This window comes from Coloeus monedula (genome assembly GCF_965178545.1).
Source record: "Coloeus monedula genome assembly, chromosome: 33".
In the NCBI taxonomy this organism is placed as follows: Eukaryota; Metazoa; Chordata; class Aves; order Passeriformes; family Corvidae; genus Coloeus; species Coloeus monedula.
In genome coordinates, this window is record NC_138813.1 from 2,921,535 (window position 1) to 2,938,754 (window position 17,220).

The 17,220-nt window shown below is 58.7% G+C and overlaps 3 protein-coding genes across 5 annotated transcripts in view; 2 read left to right on the forward strand and 1 right to left on the reverse strand.

Moving 5' to 3' along the window:
• The window catches only part of PPP1R37 (protein phosphatase 1 regulatory subunit 37), a 50,035-nt gene extending 42,154 nt beyond the window's left edge, over positions 1-7,881 (forward strand). For 2 of the 3 annotated variants that reach the window (XM_082299616.1, XM_082299618.1), the window contains 2 exons: positions 216-382; positions 1,934-3,690. In XM_082299616.1, the coding sequence (XP_082155742.1) occupies positions 216-382; positions 1,934-3,622 (1,856 nt within the window). In that variant the 3' untranslated portion in view covers positions 3,623-3,690. Of the gene's footprint in view, positions 1-215; positions 383-1,933; positions 3,691-6,422; positions 6,512-6,630 lie in introns of those variants that run through there. The other variant, XM_082299617.1, reaches the window with a different exon arrangement.
• Positions 7,882-9,217: 1,336 nt separating this feature from the next.
• NKPD1 (NTPase KAP family P-loop domain containing 1) lies at positions 9,218-15,376 on the reverse strand (the record flags this gene model as incomplete). The annotated part of the gene is made up of 3 exons (XM_082299671.1): positions 9,218-10,857; positions 12,590-12,721; positions 14,839-15,376. 3 exons carry the CDS (start codon positions 15,374-15,376, stop codon positions 9,218-9,220), a joined length of 2,310 nt encoding a protein of 769 aa, XP_082155797.1.
• Positions 15,377-16,650: 1,274 nt separating this feature from the next.
• Positions 16,651-17,220, forward strand: part of LTBP4 (latent transforming growth factor beta binding protein 4) — a gene marked incomplete at both ends in the record, with an annotated part of 41,402 nt that continues 40,832 nt past the window's right edge. The window contains one exon of the mRNA XM_082299672.1: positions 16,651-16,660. Coding sequence (XP_082155798.1) covers positions 16,651-16,660 — 10 coding nt within the window. The remainder of the gene's footprint in view (positions 16,661-17,220) is intronic.

The following is a 17,220-nucleotide window of genomic DNA, read 5'->3' on the forward strand; positions in this document are numbered from 1 at the left end:
TCCCGCCGATTCCCGGACGAGTCCCCCCAATTCCCAGATTTCCCCCCAATCCCGCCGATTCCCAGATTTCCCCCCAATCCCGCCGATTCCCAGATTCCCCCCAATTCCCAGATTTCCCCCCAATCCCGCCGATTCCCGGATTCCCCCCAATTCCCAGATTTCCCCCCAATCCCGCCGATTCCCGGATTTCCCTCAATTCCCGGGCTTCTCCGCAGGCGCCGTGGCCGTGGCCGAGTTCGTGGCCGAGAGCGCGCGGCTGCTGCGCCTGGACCTGCGCGAGAACGACGTCAAGACGGGCGGGCTGATGGCGCTGTCGCTCGCGCTGCGCGTCAACCGCTCCCTGCTGCGCCTCGACCTCGACCGCGAGCCCAAGAAGGAGGCGGTGCGTGCCCGGAATTCCCGGAATTCCATGGAATTCCCAGGATTTCCCACGGTTTCCCTAAAATTCCCGGCGTTCCAGAGGGGTTTCTCCCGTTTCTCGGCGTTCCCGAGGGGGTTTTCAGGGTGTGGGAGTGGTGGGGATGGCTCAGGGTGGGCTGTAGGTGTGGTGAGGGAGGTGAGAATTCCTAGGATTCCTTGGAATTCTTGGGATTTCCCGGGGTTTTCCTAAAATTCCTGGGATTGCTGAGGGTTTTTCCCCAAAATTCCCGGCGTTCCGGAGGGGTTTCTCCCGTTTCTCGGCGTTCCCGAGGGTTTTCAGGGTGTGGGAGCGGCGGGGATGGCTCAGGGTGGGCTGTAGGTGTGGTGAGGAAGGTGAGAATTCCCAGGATTCCATGGAATTCCTGGGATTTCCCATGGTTTTCCTAAAATTCCTGGGATTGCTGAGGGTTTTTCCCCAAAATTCCCGGCGTTCTCGAGGGGTTTCAGGGTGTGGGAGCGGCGGGGATGGCTCAGGGTGAGCTGTAGGTGTGGTGAGGAAGGTGAGAATTCCCAAAATTCCGAGGAATTCCATGGAATTCCCAGGATTCCTGAGGGTTTCCTACCCAAAGAGGATCAGCAATTCCCAAAATTCCCCAAATTCCCAAATTCCCGGCGTTCCCGAGGGGTTTCAGGGTGTGGGAGCGGCGGGGATGGCTCAGGGTGAGCTGTAGGTGTGGTGAGGAAGGTGAGAATTCCCAAAATTCCGAGGAATTCCATGGAATTCCCAGGATTCCTGAGGGTTTCCTACCCAAAGAGGATCAGCAATTCCCAAAATTCCCCAAATTCCCAAATTCCCGGCGTTCCCGAGGGGTTTCAGGGTGTGGGAGCGGCGGGGATGGCTCAGGGTGGGCTGTAGGTGTGGTGAGGGAGGTGAGAATTCCCGAAATTCCAAGGAATTCCATGGAATTCCCAAGGGTTTTTTGCCCAAAGAGGATCAGCAATTCCCAAAATTCCTGGGATTCCCCAGAGTTTTCCCGGAATTCCCAGGGATTCCAAGTTTTGGGGCTTTGGGAGGCGGAACCTCCGAGGGCTTCCCGGGATTTTGGGCTCCGTTCCCGGTGGGAAAAGTTGGAACCGAGGGAGGATTTTCCAGGGTTTTTTTTTCCCTTGGATTGACCACTTTTCCTGGGAATTGAGCCCCGGGGTTTTGTGGGATTCCCGGCTCCAGGAATTCTGGGAATCTCCGGGATCCGATCCTTTGTATTCCCAACCTTTCCGGGCTCTTTTCCCAGTGGGAGTCTCTGGGATTTCCCAGGATTTTTCCTACAATTCCCGAGGTTTTTCCTTCTTTTTAAGGCTGAATCCTCTGGATTCCCTGCTGGAATTCTGGGAATTCCCCACCAGAACCACCCAAACCTCCGGGAGACAAATCCCAAAATTCCTCCTTTCCCTCTCTTAAAGGGCCAGCGCTTAAAACCAAAAAAACCAAACCAAAAAAAAAACCCCGGAAAAGCCGCGGCTGGGCCGACATTCCCGAGGGATTTTCCCGACATTCCCAAGGTTTTTCCCGCAGGTCAAGAGCTTCCTGGAGACGCAGAAGGCGCTGCTGGCCGAGATCCAGAACGGCTGCAAGCGGAATTTCGTCCTGGCCAAGGAGAAGGAGGAGAAGGAGCAGCGGCTGCAGCACTCGGCCTCCATGGCGGAGATCTCCGGAGCCGATCCCGAGGATCCCGAGGATCCCGAGGATCCCGGCAGCGCTTCCCCCGCTCCGGAGGAGAACGGGAACGCGGCTGCGGCCGGAGATTCCAGCTCGGATACGGATGAGGAGGAGGAGGAGGAGGGCGGGAAGGACTCGAGGGAGGCTGCGGAATGTGGGAAGGCCGGGAATTCCGGGGATTCCGGGAATGCCGAGCGCAGGATTTCCGTCTCCAGCCCCGGCAGAGGGCGCAAGATCTTCGTGGTGACGCGCGTGGAAAACGTTCCCGAGGGATCTGGGACTGTTCCCGAGGGATCCGGAGCCGTTCCTGAGGGATCTGGGACTGTTCCCGAGGGATCCGGAGCCGTTCCCGAAGGATCCGGCGCCATTCCCGAGGGAGCCGGGGCCGTTCCTGAGGGATCCGGAGCCGTTCCCGAAGGATCCAGAGCCGTTCCCGATGGATCTGGAGCGGTTCCTGATGGATCCGGAGCCATTCCCAAGGGATCTGGCGCTGTTGCCGATGGATCTGGGACTGTTCCCAAGGGATCCGGAGCTGTTCCCAATGGATCCGGCACCATTCCTGAGGGATCCGAGGCTGTTCCCAATGGATCTGGGACTGTTTCTGAGGGAGCCGGAGCCGTTCCTGAAGGATCCGGAGCCGTTCCTGAGGGATCCGGAGCCATTCCCGATGGATCCGGAGCCATTCCCAAAAGATCCGGAGCCGTTCCTGAGGGATCTGGAGCCGTTCCCAAAAGATCCGGAGCCGTTCCCGAAGGATCCGGAGCCATTCCCAAGGAAATTGGGGTCATTCCCGATGGATCCGGGACCGTTCCTGATGGATCCAGGGCCCTTCCCAAAGAAACTGAGGTCGTTCCCGATGGATCTGGGACTGTTCCCGATGGATCCAGGGCCCTTCCCGATGGATCTGGGACCGTTTCTGACGGATCTGGGACTGTTCCTGATGGATCTGGGGCTCTTCCCGACGGATCCAGCGCCGTTCCCGATGGATCTGGGACTGTTCCTGATGGATCTGGGGCTCTTCCCGACGGATCCAGCGCCGTTCCCGATGGATCTGGGACTGTTCCCGATGGATCTGGGGCTCTTCCCGACGGATCCAGCGCCGTTCCCGATGGATCTGGGACTGTTCCCGACGTATCCGGCACCGTTCCCAATGGATCTGGGACTTTTTCCGACGGATCCAGCGCCGTTCCCGATGGATCTGGGACAGTTTCCGACGGATCTGGGACTGTTTCCGACGGATCCGGCGCCGTTCCCGATGGATCTGGGACTGTTCCCGACCTCCCGGCCCCAATTCCCGAACTGCCGCCGTCCCGGGCCAGCGGAGCCGAGGGAATTCCCTGCGGGAGCCCTTCCCGGGACTCGCCGCTTCCCAACGGGCTCAAGGCGGATTTTGCCCGGGCGCTGCCGGAGCCGGGCTCGGAGGGCGACGGGAAATCGGGAATGTGCGCGGCCGAGCACGGTGAGATTCCCGAGGGCGTTCCCAGGAGCTCGGGGATCCCGGATTCCCGGGGGTTCGGAGCTCCCTGTGGTTCCCGAGGGGTCTGAGATCCTGAATTCCTGAGATCCTGAATTCCAGAGATCCCGAATTCCAGGGGGTTCTGAGATCCTGAATCCCAGAAATCCCAAATTCCAGAGATCTCGAATTCCGGAGGGTTCTGAGATCCCGAATTCCAGTGATCGTGAATTCCAGAGGGTTCTGGGATCCCGAATTCCTGAGGGTTCTGAGATCCCGAATTCCTGAGATCCTGAATTCCAGAGATCCCGAATTCCAGGGGGTTCTGAGATCCTGAATTCCTGAGATCCCAAGTTCCTGAGATCTCGAATTCCCAACAGTTCTGAGATCCCAAATTCCAGCGATCCTGAATTCCAGAGGGTTCTGGGATCCCGAGTTCCTGAGGGTTCTGAGATCCCGAATTCCTGAGATCCCAAATTCCCAAGGGTTCTGAAATCCCGAACTCCTGAGAGTTCTGGGATCCCAAATTCCAGCGATCCTGAATTCCAGAGGGTTCTGGGATCCTGAATTCCTGAGCGTTTTGAGATCCCGAATTCCCAACAGTTCTGTAATCCCAAATTCCAGAGATCCCAAATTCCAGAGGGTTCTGAGATCCTGGCTTCCTGAGATCCCAAATTCCTGAGGTCCCAAATTCCCGACGCTTTTGAGATCCCAAATTCCCAAGGGGTCTGAAATCCCAAATTCCAGAGATCCCAAATTCCAGAGGGGTCTGAGATCCCAAATTCCCAAGGATCCCGAATTCCCCCCCCCCGATTCCTGATGGTTCCAAACCCCAGCATGGAATTCCCTGGGTTTTTCCTGAGGGAATTTGAATCCCAGGAAAAGCTCCCGGCACTCCCGGCCTCCGTTCCTGAGGGATCCGAGCTCCCAGATCCCGGCGGGAATCTCCGGGAGCCCCTTCCTGAACATTCCAGCGTTTTCTGGGATGAAAAACTGGGAATGGAGCAGGAAAAATCCGTGGCCAGAGGGGTGGAAAACTGGGAAAAGGAGCAGGAAAATCCCAAACCCAGGGGGTGAAAAAGTGGGATTTTGGAATTGGGGTGGAAAACTGGGAAAGGAGCAGGAATTGGGGTGGAAAAGTTGGAAAGGAGCAGGAATTGGGGTGGAAAAGAGCTGGAATTGGGGTGAAAAACCGGGAAAAGAGCAGGAATTGGGGTGGAAAAGTGGGAAAAGAGCAGGAATTGGGGTGGAAAACAGCTGGAATTGGGGTGGAAAACCGGGAAAAGAGCAGGACTTGGGGTGGAAAAGAGCTGGAACTGGGGTTCAAAACCAGGAAAGGAGCAGGAATTGGGGTGGAAAAGTGGGAAAAGAGCAGGAATTGGGGTGGAAAAGAGCTGGAACTGGGGTGAAAAGAGCTGGAATTGGGGTGAAAAACCAGGAAAGGAACTGGAATTGGGGTGGAAAACTGGGAAAAGAGCAGGAACTGGGGTGGAAAAGAGCTGGAATTGGGGTGGAAAAGTGGGAAAAGAGCAGGAATTGGGGTGGAAAAGAGCTGGAATTGGGGTGAAAAGAGCTGGAATTGGGGTGGAAAAATGGGAAAAGAGCAGGAATTGGGGTGGAAAACCAGGAAAAGAGCAGGAATTGAGGTGGAAAAGTGGGAAAGGAGCGGGACTTGGGGTGGAAAAGAGCTGGAACTGGGGTGAAAAGAGCTGGAATTGGGGTGAAAAACCGGGAAAAGAACTGGAATTGGGGTGGAAAAGAGCTGGAATTGGGGTGAAAAACCAGGAAAAGAACTGGAATTGGGGTGGAAAAATGGGAAAAGAACTGGAATTGGGGTGGAAAACAGCTGGAATTGGGGTGGAAAACCAGGAAAAGAGCAGGAATGGGGGTGGAAAAGTGGGAAAGGAGCGGCAATTGGGGTGGAAAAGAGCTGGAACTGGGGTGAAAAGAGCAGGAATTGGGGTGGAAAGAGCTGGAATTGGGGTGGAAAAATGGGAAAAGAACTGGAATTGGGGTGGAAAAGAGCTGGAATTGGGGTGAAAAACCGGGAAAAGAGCAGGAATTGGGGTGGAAAAGTGGGAAAAGAGCAGGAATTGGGGTGGAAAAGAGCTGGAATTGGGGTGAAAAGAGCTGGAATTGGGGTGGAAAAATGGGAAAGAAGCAGGAATTGGGGTGGAAAAGAGCTGGAATTGGGGTGAAAAACCGGGAAAAGAACTGGAATTGGGGTGGAAAAGTGGGAAAAGAGCAGGAATTGGGGTGGAAAAGAGCTGGAATTGGGGTGGAAAACCAGGAAAAGAGCAGGAATGGGGGTGGAAAAGTGGGAAAGGAGCGGCAATTGGGGTGGAAAAGAGCTGGAACTGGGGTGAAAAGAGCTGGAATTGGGGTGAAAAGAGCTGGAATTGGGGTGGAAAAATGGGAAAAGAACTGGAATTGGTGTGGAAAACAGCTGGAATTGGGGTGGAAAACCAGGAAAGGAGCAGGAATTGGGGTGGAAAAGTGGGAAAAGAGCAGGACTTGGGGTGGAAAAGAGCTGGAATTGGGGTGAAAAACCGGGAAAAGAGCAGGAATTGGGGTGGAAAACTGGGAAAGGAGCGGGACTTGGGGTGGAAAAGTGGGAAAAGAGCAGGAATTGGGGTGGAAAAATGGGAAAGGAGCGGGACTTGGGGTGGAAAAGTGGGAAAAGAGCAGGAATTGGGGTGGAAAAGTGGGAAAAGAGCAGGACTTGGGGTGGAAAAGTGGGAAAAGAGCGGGAATTGGGGTGGAAAAGTGGGAAAGGAGCGGGACTTGGGGTGGAAAAGAGCTGGAACTGGGGTTCAAAACCAGGAAAAGCCGCGGGAATGGCCGGGAAGGGCGGGAGCGGCTCCGGAACGTTCCGTGTGCGCCTTCCCGCAGAGCTGAGCTGCTCCCGGAACGAGCAGGAGCTGCAGGAGCTGCTCCTCGAGGCCAGCCAGGACACGGCCGCGGAGCCGCTGTGACCGCAGGTGAGCCGGGAAAAACCTGGGAATTCTGCCGGGAATTCCGAAGGGGCTGGGGTGACATCCGGGAATATCCGGGAAGAATCTCCGGGAATGGCAGCCTGAGCTTCCCGCTCTTCCCACAGGTCCTCGAGGGGGAGGCTCCCGAGCTTTCCCGCTCTTCCCACTTCCGCACAAGATTCCAACCAAACCTCGGGATCTCGGGACTTTCTTGGAAAAGGAAGAGAGAAAAAGAAAAACCGACCCGGATTTTTCCCGATTTTTTTTTTTTTTTTTTCCCCGATTTTTTTTCCCCAATTTTTTTTTTCCCGATTTTTCTTTTCCTCCCAATTTTTTTTTTCCCGATTTTTTTTTCCTCCCATTTTTTTTTTCCCGATTTTTTTTTCCGCCGATTTTTTTTTTCCCAATTTTTTTTTCCCAATTTTTTTTCCCAATTTTTTTTTCCCAATTTTTTTTCCCAATTTTTTTCCCAATTTTTTTTCCCAATTTTTTTTTTCCCAATTTTTTTCCCCAGTTTTTACTCCCAATTTTTTTTCCCAATTTTTCCCAATTTTTTTTCCCCAATTTTTTTTTCCCCCTTTCTTTTTTTCTCCACTTTTTCCCGATTTTTTTCCCCCTGACTTTCTTTTCCCCGATTTTTTTTCCCCATTTTTTCCCCACCTCCGAGGAGCCTGGGGAAGTTCTCCCGGGATTCCCGGGGGCGATTCCCGGCGGGATCCGGCGACACTACAGGGAGCGGGAACGGCCGGAGCAGCAGGAGTTGGGAATTCCGGCGCCGAAGAATCCCGGGATCGGCTGCTCCCGCCGCCTCCGCGCTTTATTTATTTCAAATTCCCCTTTTTTTTGTTGTTTTCCCGCTGGTTTTGGTTTCTTTGGGAATTTTTTCCCATTTTTTTGAGGTTTTTTTCTCCCCCTCCCCCCCCCCCCCGTCTCTATTTATCACCAGCCGCAGAATTCCCGGGAAAACAGAGAGGTGGAAAAGGGGAACAGGGAGGGGCTGGAATTCCTCAGTCATCCCAAACTTCCAAGGAAAATCCGGGATACGCCGGCGATTCCCACGCTGCGGGGTGGGGGGAGGGGGGGGGGGGCGGGAATCTCCCAGCTCGGAATTCCCGAAATTCCCGGAATTCCCAGGGAATCCCAGGGGGTCGCTTTTCTTTCTTAAGTGCAATAAAATCTTTCAGGGAGCTGCGGGGGCCTGGGATGGGGCTCGGAATTCCGGAGGGGACATTCCCGATATTCCGGCCGGGAATTTTTGCTGGTGTTTGGGGCTTTTGGGGTTTGGGGTTTTTTTTGTTGTTGTTTTTTCGTCTTTTCCCCTTTTTTGGTGTTTTTTTTTTTTTTTTTTTTTGGTTTTTTGGGTGTTTTCCCTTCGTTTTCTTTCCCCGTGGTGGAATTTTTGTTAACGGCTGTTTTCTAATTAAAGGAATTCTGCATTCGTCACCCGCCCTCTTCTTGGGGCTCATCCGGGAATTCCAAGGATTTGGGGGATCCATGGATTTGGGGGAGGGGGGAGGTGAAGCTCCCAAAAAAAAAAACAAACCTGGAACGGGTGCGAAATCCGGCTGGAAATCCCGAAAAATCCCAAAAATCCCAAAAAGTCCCCAAAAATCCCCAAAAATCCCAAAACACAGAGCCGGGGGTGGAACTTGGTTTATTTGGGGGGGTGGATCCCGGGGGGGTTTTCCCGGGAATTCCGGTGGGATGGGGTTTGGGAATGGCCCGAATTCAGGGCCTTTTTGGGGGGCTTTTCCCACTTTTCCCTCCCAATTTCCCACCGAAAAGGACCCAAATTTTGGGAATGGGTTCCCCAAGGGTTTCCGGGCATCTCCCAGATTTTTCCCCCCCAATTTTTCCCATCAATTCCCACCCTAAAAGGACCCGAATTTTGGGAAAAGATCCCAAAGTGTCTCAGCGTTGGAGATTTCCCAGGAGGGATCAAATTCCCCAGGATTCCGGGAACCCTGGGATACCCCTGGATCTTCCCAGTCCCTTCCAGCGTCTCCCAGGGACAAAATCCTGGGAATAAAACCTCGGAATTCCCTCTGGATCTTCCCTGTCCCATCCAACATCTCCAAAAAACAGGGATAAAACCCAGGAATTCCCTCTGGATCTTCCCAGTCCCCTCCCAGGGACAAAATCCTGGGAATAAAACCTCGGAATTCCCTCTGGATCTTCCCTGTCCCCTCCCAGGGACAAAATCCTGGGAATAAAACCCAGGAATTCCCTCTGGATCCTCCCAGGGACAAAATCCTGGGAATAAAACCTCGGAATTCCCTCTGGATCTTCCCTGTCCCCTCCCAGGGACAAAATCCTGGGAATAAAACCCAGGAATTCCCTCTGGATCCTCCCAGGGACAAAATCCTGGGAATAAAACCTCGGAATTCCCTCTGGATCTTCCCTGTCCCCTCCCAGGGACAAAATCCTGGGAATAAAACCCAGGAATTCCCTCTGGATCCTCCCAGGGACAAAATCCTGGGAATAAACCCCAGGAATTCCCTCTGGATCTTCCCTGTCCCCTCCCAGGGACAAAATCCTGGGAATAAAACCTCGGAATTCCCTCTGGATCTTCCCAGTCCCCTCCCAGGGACAAAATCCTGGGAATAAAACCTCGGAATTCCCCAATCCCTGTCCTCCAAAAAGATCCCAAAATCCTCCAGGAGCTCCCCCTGCCCACGGGGGAGGCGAATCCCGCTCCCAATCCCGCAGGAATCACTGGGAACAAGGACACTGGACGCCGCGGGACACCGGCACGACCGCGGCTTTCCGGAGCCGATCCAGGCCCCGGAGCAGCCCCATCTGGCGCCGGATGGAATGATCCAAGTTCACCGTGACCGCCAGGAATTCCCGGGCCTCACCAGCGCTGAAGGGGAAATCGTGAGCCAGGAAAGCCTGGAAAAGCTCGGGATCGCCGTCCAGGCTCAGCACCTTCCCCAGCGGCTGCCGCAGCGCGCTCAGCTCGCCCACGTTCTCCTGGAAGATGCTCCAGAGGGATTTCCCCGAGGAATCCGCCGCGGGAACGCTCTGGCCGGAATCCTCCAAGCACTGCAGCGTCCAGCTGAGGCGGCAGGGCCAGCGGTCAGCCAGCACCACCCAGGCGGCCGCGGCCCTCGGCGACAGAATCGCGGCGCCTCCGGAGCGGTGCAGGAGCAGCCGGAGCGTGATGGGAATGGTGTTGACGATGCGTCGCACGTTGGCACCGTTCTCCGGGAGGTAGCGGGATAAAACATCCGAGCCGTCGTGGAGACACCGGAACGCCTCGTGGATCCACGCCACCGCCTCGGAATCCACCTCTCTCCAGCCGGCACCGGCTCCGGCACCGCCGCCGGCGCTGCGGGTTTTGGCCACGTTGTCGGCGATGATGCGGTACATGAGGTCTTCCCGCGTCTGGATGGCGGCTTCGACGCTGCGGAGCCGGGAGCGGGCGCCGGTCTCCGGGATGGAGAAGGGCAGGGAGACGGCGCGGTTCAGGTACTCGTAGCCGTTGTCCGCCAGCCCCTTCATGCAGCCCGTCTGCTCCAGGCACGGCACGATGACGCTGGGGTCCACGGCCAGCAGGAAGATGAAGGGAGCGTTGGCGTCCGACAGCAGCGTGGCCATGGCGTTGAAGACTCCGGCCACTTTCTCCGGGTAGCAAAGATCCAGGCTGGTGATCTCCAGCACCACGCGGAGCCGCCGGCGCTCGAAGACTTCCATGAAAGCCAAGAAATCCACCAGCACCTCGACTTCGCCGCGGATTTTGCTCATGAAGCCCAACTGGCCGGCGAACCTGTCGCTGTTGGTCAAGCGCTCGATCTTCTTCTTCTCGCTGACCAAGAAGTTCTTGAGGATGGACAAAGCACCCAGGAGCAGGCTGGAGCCGGACAGTGACGCCACGGCGCTGCCCACCACCTTCAGGGCGTGGTGATCCTTGATGCCGGGCACCAGCAGGGCCACCAGGAGGATGCCGATGCCGACGGCCAGCACCAGCAGCAGCCCCCAGAGGCGGAGGCAGGTGCCGGTTTTTAGGATCCATTCCCGCTGGGAGAAGCCGGAGGCGAAGCGGGGTCGGGATCCCAGCACGTGGAAGACGCTGAGCGGGAGGGCCCCGAAGTGCTGGCGAATGTGGTGGCACAGGGTGGTCACCAGCCCCGCCCAGAGCTTGTCGCAGCCGGCGAATTCCCAGGCGCTGAAGCGGATGAAGATGAATTCCAGGTTCTTGCGGCGCAGGTGGCCCTCGGTGACCACGGGCTCGTAGAAGGCCAAGAGCCACAGGGCCTCCAGCAGCCCCCAGCCGTGGGGGCTCCGCGGCTTCCGGTGGCTCCGGAGCAGCTCGGTGGCTTCGCGTTGGGCCATCTCCTCCCGCATGAAGGCTGGGAATGGGATTTGGGGTTGGGATTTGGGATCTGGGATCTGGGATCAGGGATCTGGGATTGGGTGGGATTGGATGGATTGGATTGGAACGGATGGGGTGGGTTTGAATGGGATGGGATTTGGGATTTGGGATTTGGGGATTGGGGATTTGGGGTTGGGTGGGATGGGATGGGTTGAGTTGAGTTGGGTTGGATTGGATTGGATTGGATTGGGTGGGAATGGATGGGATTGGATTGGATTGGAACGGATGGGCTGGGTTTGAATGGAATGGGATTTGGGATGGAATTTAGGATGGGATGGAAATTGGGGCCAGGATGGGATTTGGATTTGGGAGTGGGGATTGGGGATTTGGGATTAGGGTGGATGGGATTTGGGATGGGGCTCCAGGGCTCGTAGAAGGCCAAGAGCCACAGGGCCTCCAGCAGCCCCCAGCCGTGGGGGCTCCGCGGCTTCCGGTGGCCCCGGAGCAGCTCGGTGGCTTCGCGTTGGGCCATCTCCTCCCGCATGAAGGCTGGGAATGGGATTTGGGGTTGGGATTTGGGATCTGGGATCTGGGATCAGGGATCTGGGATTGGGTGGGATTGGATGGATTGGATTGGAACGGATGGGGTGGGTTTGAATGGGATGGGATTTGGGATTAGGGATTTGGGGATTGGGGATTTGGGGTTGGGTGGGATGGGATGGGTTGAGTTGGGTTGGATTGGGTTGGATTGGATTGGGTGGGAATGGATGGGATTGGATTGGATTGGAACGGATGGGCTGGGTTTGAATGGGATGGGATTTGGGATTTAGGATTTGGGGCTGGGATTTGGGATTGGGATCTGGGATTGGGTGGGATGGGATGGGTTGAGTTGGGTTGGATTGGGTTGGATTGGAACAGATGGGCTGGGTTTGAATGGAATGGGATTTGGGATGGAATTTAGGATGGGATGGAAATTGGGGCCGGGATGGGATTTGGATTTGGGAGTGGGGATTGGGGATTTGGGATTAGGGTGGATGGGATTTGGGATGGGGCTCCAGGGCTCGTAGAAGGCCAAGAGCCACAGGGCCTCCAGCAGCCCCCAGCCGTGGGGGCTCCGCGGCTTCCGGTGGCCCCGGAGCAGCTCGGTGGCTTCGCGTTGGGCCATCTCCTCCCGCATGAAGGCTGGGAATGGGATTTGGGGTTGGGATTTGGGATCTGGGGGTTGGGATTTGGGATCTGGGATCAGGGATCTGGGATTGGGTGGGATTGGATGGGACAGGATGGGATGGGATGGGATGGGATGGATTGGAACAGATGGGGTGGGTTTGAATGGGATGGGATTTGGGATTTGGGATTTGGGGATTGGGGATTTGGGGTTGGGTGGGATGGGATGGGTTGAGTTGGGTTGGATTGGATTGGATTGGATTGGAACGGATGGGATGGGATGGGATGGGATGGGATGGGATGGGATGGGATGGGATGGGATAGGATGGATGGGATGGGATTTGGGGTTGGAATTCGGGGTTGGAGTGGGATTTGGGGTGAGATTTGGGGTTTGGAGGGGGTGGGGGACACCAAAACGGGAGGAGAAATGGGATTGGGGGTGGGAATTGGGATGGGATTTGGGACTGGGGATTGCGATGGAGACCCCAAATCCTCGGGAGACACCACAACACCGGGCACAGAAAACCCCAAATCCAGACCTGGGAACATCCGGCTGGGAGTGACCCCACATTCCCGAATTCCCGAATTCCCCGTTCCCAACCCACCGGTGACCTTGGCCAGCAGGGACTCGAGGCGGTGGCCACAGGGCGCGTAGAAGCCGACGGTGACGGGCGTGGCCGTGTGGCACAGGGTGCGCGACAGGCAGCGGCAGTACACGTCATCCTCCGTGGGGGGCTCTGGAACGGGAATGGGATCGGGAATGGGATCGGGAATGGGATCGGGAATGGGACAGGCAGCGGCAGTACACGTCATCCTCCGTGGGGGGCTCTGGAACGGGAATGGGATCGGGAATGGGATCGGGAATGGGATCAGGAATGGGACAGGCAGCGGCAGTACACGTCATCCTCCGTGGGGGGCTCTGGAACGGGAATGGGATCGGGAATGGGATCGGGAATGGGATCGGGAATGGGACAGGCAGCGGCAGTACACGTCATCCTCCGTGGGGGGATCGGGAATGGGATCGGGAATGGGATCGGGAATGGGATCGGGAATGGGATCAGGAATGGGACAGGCAGCGGCAGTACACGTCATCCTCCGTGGGGGGCTCTGGAATGGGAATGGGATCGGGAATGGGATCGGGAATGGGATCGGGAATGGGATCGGGATCCTTGGGAACCCACACAGAGTCTGGGAGCAACAGGGTGAAATCACCAAGAAAGGGGATGGGATTTGGGGTGGGATTGGGATTTGGGATGGAGTTGGATTTGGATTTGGGATTTGGGATTTGGGATGGATGGATTTGGATTTGGGATTTGGGGTGGGATTGGGATTTGGGATGGAGTTGGATTTGGATTTGGGATTTGGGGTGGGATTGGGATTTGGGATGGAGCTGGATTTGGATTTGGGATTTGGTGTGGGATTGGGATTTGGGATGGAGTTGGATTTGGATTTGGGATTTGGGATTTGGGATGGATGGATTTGGATTTGGGATTTGGTGTGGGATTGGGATTTGGGATGGAGCTGGATTTGGATTTGGGATGTGATTTGGGATTGGGATCGGGATCGGGGTGTTGCAGCCCCGCGTACCTCGGTGCTCCGGGGCCGCTCCCGTTCCGGTGGCTCCGTGGGGACTCGGCCCAGGGGCCCCCCCCGGGCCCAGCCAGGCCTCGCACTCCTCGCACCCCCCCGAGGACGTTCCCGGGGACATCCCTGGGGACAGCCCCGGCCCCGAGGAGCAGCAGGAACCCTGCGGGGACAGGGACACCTTGGGGACACCCTGGGGACACCTTGGGGACACCTTGGGGACACCACAAACAATGGGAACCCTGCGGGGACAGGGACACCTTGGGGACACCCTGGGGACACCCTGGGGACACCTTGGGGACACCTTGGGGACACCACAAACAATGGGAACCCTGCGGGGACAGGGACACCTTGGGGACACTGTGGAGCATCCCGGAGATCCCGGAGATCCCATTCCCACCCCGATCCCACCCCGATCCCAATCCCACCCCGATCCTACCCTGGGCAGCTCCAGCGGCTCCATCCCTGTCCCTGTCCCTGTCCCCGTCCCTGTCCTGGTCCCTGTCCCTGTCCCCGTCCCTGTCCCGGTCCCTGTCCCTGTCCCGGTCCCTGTCCCGGTCCCTGTCCCGGTCCCTGTCCCGGTCCCGTCCTTTCCCAGGATTTATACGGGATCGAGATCCCGGCGATCCCGGAGATTCCAATCCCACCCCGATCCCAATCCCACCCCGATCCTACCCTGGGCAGCTCCAGCGGCTCCATCCCTGTCCCTGTCCCTGTCCCCGTCCCTGTCCCGGTCCCTGTCCCGGTCCCGTCCTTTCCCAGGATTTATACGGGATCGAGATCCCAGCGATCCCGGAGATCCCAATCCCACCCCAATCCCACCCCAATCCTACCCTGGGCAGCTCCAGCGGCTCCATCCCTGTCCCTGTCCCGGTCCCGTCCTTTCCCGGGATTTATACGGGATCGAGATCCCGGCGATCCCGGAGATTCCAATCCCACCCCGATCCCAATCCCACCCCAATCCTACCCTGGGCAGCTCCAGCGGCTCCATCCCTGTCCCTGTCCCTGTCCCCGTCCCTGTCCCGGTCCCTGTCCCGGTCCCGTCCTTTCCCGGGATTTATACGGGATCGAGATCCCGGCGATCCCGGAGATCCCAATCCCACCCCAATCCTACCCTGGGCAACTCCAGCGGCTCCATCCCCGTCCCTGTCCCTGTCCCGGTCCCGTGCCGTCCCTTCCCGTGATTTATACGGGATCGAGATCCCGGCGATCCCGGAGATCCCAATCCCACCCCGATCCCAATCCCACCCCGATCCCACCCCGATCCTACCCTGGGCAGCTCCAGCGGCTCCATCCCCGTCCCTGTCCCTGTCCCCGTCCCGTGCCGTCCCTTCCCGGGATTTATACGGGATCGAGATCCCGGCGATCCCGGCCGGGGAGGGGCGGCCGGGGCAGAAATTCCGGCTGAGCCCGACCTGAGTCAGGGCCCAGCAATTCCCGCCCGGATCCGGCCCGGGAGGGGACAGCGGCGACAACGGGGACAAAGGGGACGGCCCGGGAGGGGACACCGGGGATGGCCCGGGAGGGGACACCGAGAATAGCCCGGGAGGGGACACCGGGGATGGCCCGGGAGGGGACACCGGGGATGGCCCGTGAGGGGACACCGGGAATAGCCCGTGAGGGGACACCGGGAATGGCCCGTGAGGGGACACCGGGGCCGCGTCCCCCCCGGCGTGGGCGGCGCCGAGGGGACGGTGCCAGCTCCACTTGGTGACACCGCCACGCCACGGCCGTGCCAGCGCTGGGGTGGCAGCGCCGCGACATCGCCGCGACATCGCTGTGGCATCGGCGTGGCAGCGCCGCGACATCGCTGTGGCAGCGCCACTTCCGGTGGCCACTGCCAGAGGAACCTGCTGGCCCGGGCACCTGGGTGGCACCTGGGTGACAACGGGGTGGCCACACCCCTCCTCCCTCCTCACCTCACCCCCCCGCCCGCCCCGCCGCTCTCAGCTGCCTGAAGTGGGGCGGGGGGGTCACCGCGGTGGGGTGGCACCAGTGGCACCAGTATGGGCTGGGGTAGGGTGGCCAGTGTCCCCAGTCTGGGCTGGCCCCAGTGGCACCAGAATGGGCTGGGGTAGGGTGGCCAGTGTCCCCAGTCTGGGCTGGCCCCAGTGGCACCAGTATGGGCTGGGGTAGGGTGGCCAGTGTCCCCAGTATGGGCTGGCCCCAGTGGCACCAGTATGGGCTGGGGTAGGGTGGCCAGTGTCCCCAGTATGGGCTGGCCCCAGTGGCACCAGTATGGGCTGGGGTAGGGTGGCCAGTGTCCCCAGTATGGGCTGGCCCCAGTGGCACCAGTATGGGCTGGGGTAGGGTGGCCAGTGTCCCCAGTCTGGGCTGGCCCCAGTGGCACCAGTATGGGCTGGGGTAGAGTGGCCAGTGTCCCCAGTATGGGCTGGCCCCAGTGGCACCAGTATGGGTTGGGGTAGGGTGGCCAGTGTCCCCAGTATGGGCTGGCCCCAGTGGCACCAGTATGGGCTGGGGTAGGGTGGCCAGTGTCCCCAGTATGGGCTGGCCCCAGTGGCACCAGTATGGGCTGGGGTAGGGTGGCCAGTGTCCCCAGTCTGGGCTGGCCCCAGTGGCACCAGTATGGGCTGGGGTAGAGTGGCCAGTGTCCCCAGTATGGGCTGGCCCCAGTGGCACCAGTATGGGCTGGGGTAGGGTGGCCAGTGTCCCCAGTATGGGCTGGCACCAGTGGCACCAGTATGGGCTGGGGTAGGGTCCCCAGTGTCCCCAGTCTGGGCTGGCACCAGTGGCACCAGTATGGGCTGGGGTAGGGTGGCCAGTGTCCCCAGTCTGGGCTGGCACCAGTGGCACCAGTATGGGCTGGGGTAGGGTGGCCAGTGTCCCCAGTCTGGGCTGGCCCCAGTGGCACCAGTATGGGCTGGGGTAGGGTGGCCAGTGTCCCCAGTCTGGGCTGGGATGGGGTTACCTTGGTGGGCTGGCCCAGTGGCACCAGTGGCACCAGTATGGGTTGGGGTAGGGTGGCCAGTGTCCCCAGTCTGGGCTGGCCCCAGTGGCACCAGTATGGGCTGGGGTAGGGTGGCCAGTGTCCCCAGTCTGGGCTGGCCCCAGTGGCACCAGTATGGGCTGGGGTAGGGTGGCCAGTGTCCCCAGTATGGGCTGGGATGGGGTTACCTTGGTGGGCTGGCCCAGTGGCACCAGTGGCACCAGTATGGGTTGGGGTAGGGTCCCCATTGTCGGCAGTCGGGGCTCTCCCAGTGTCCCCAGTGCCCCCAGTCCACACTCTCCCAGTATCCCCAGTCGGGGCTCTCCCAGTATCCCCAGTATCCTCAGTCGGGGCTCTCCCAGTGTCCCCAGTATCCCCAGTCGGGGCTCTCCCAGTATCCCCAGTATGGGCTCTCCCAGTGTCCCCAGTATCCTCAGTCGGGGCTCTCCCAGTATCCCCAGTCGGGGCTCTCCCAGTATCCCCAGTATCCTCAGTCGGGGCTCTCCCAGTGTCCCCAGTATCCCCAGTCGGGGCTCTCCCAGTGTCCCCAGTGTCCCCAGTATCCCCAGTCGGGGCTCTCCCAGTGTCCCCAGTATCCCCAGTGTCCCCAGTCCAGGCTGTCCCAGTATCCCCAGTCGAGGCTCTCCCAGTGTCCCCAGTCCCCCCAGTCGGGGCTCTCCCAGTGTCCCCAGTATCCCCAGTCTA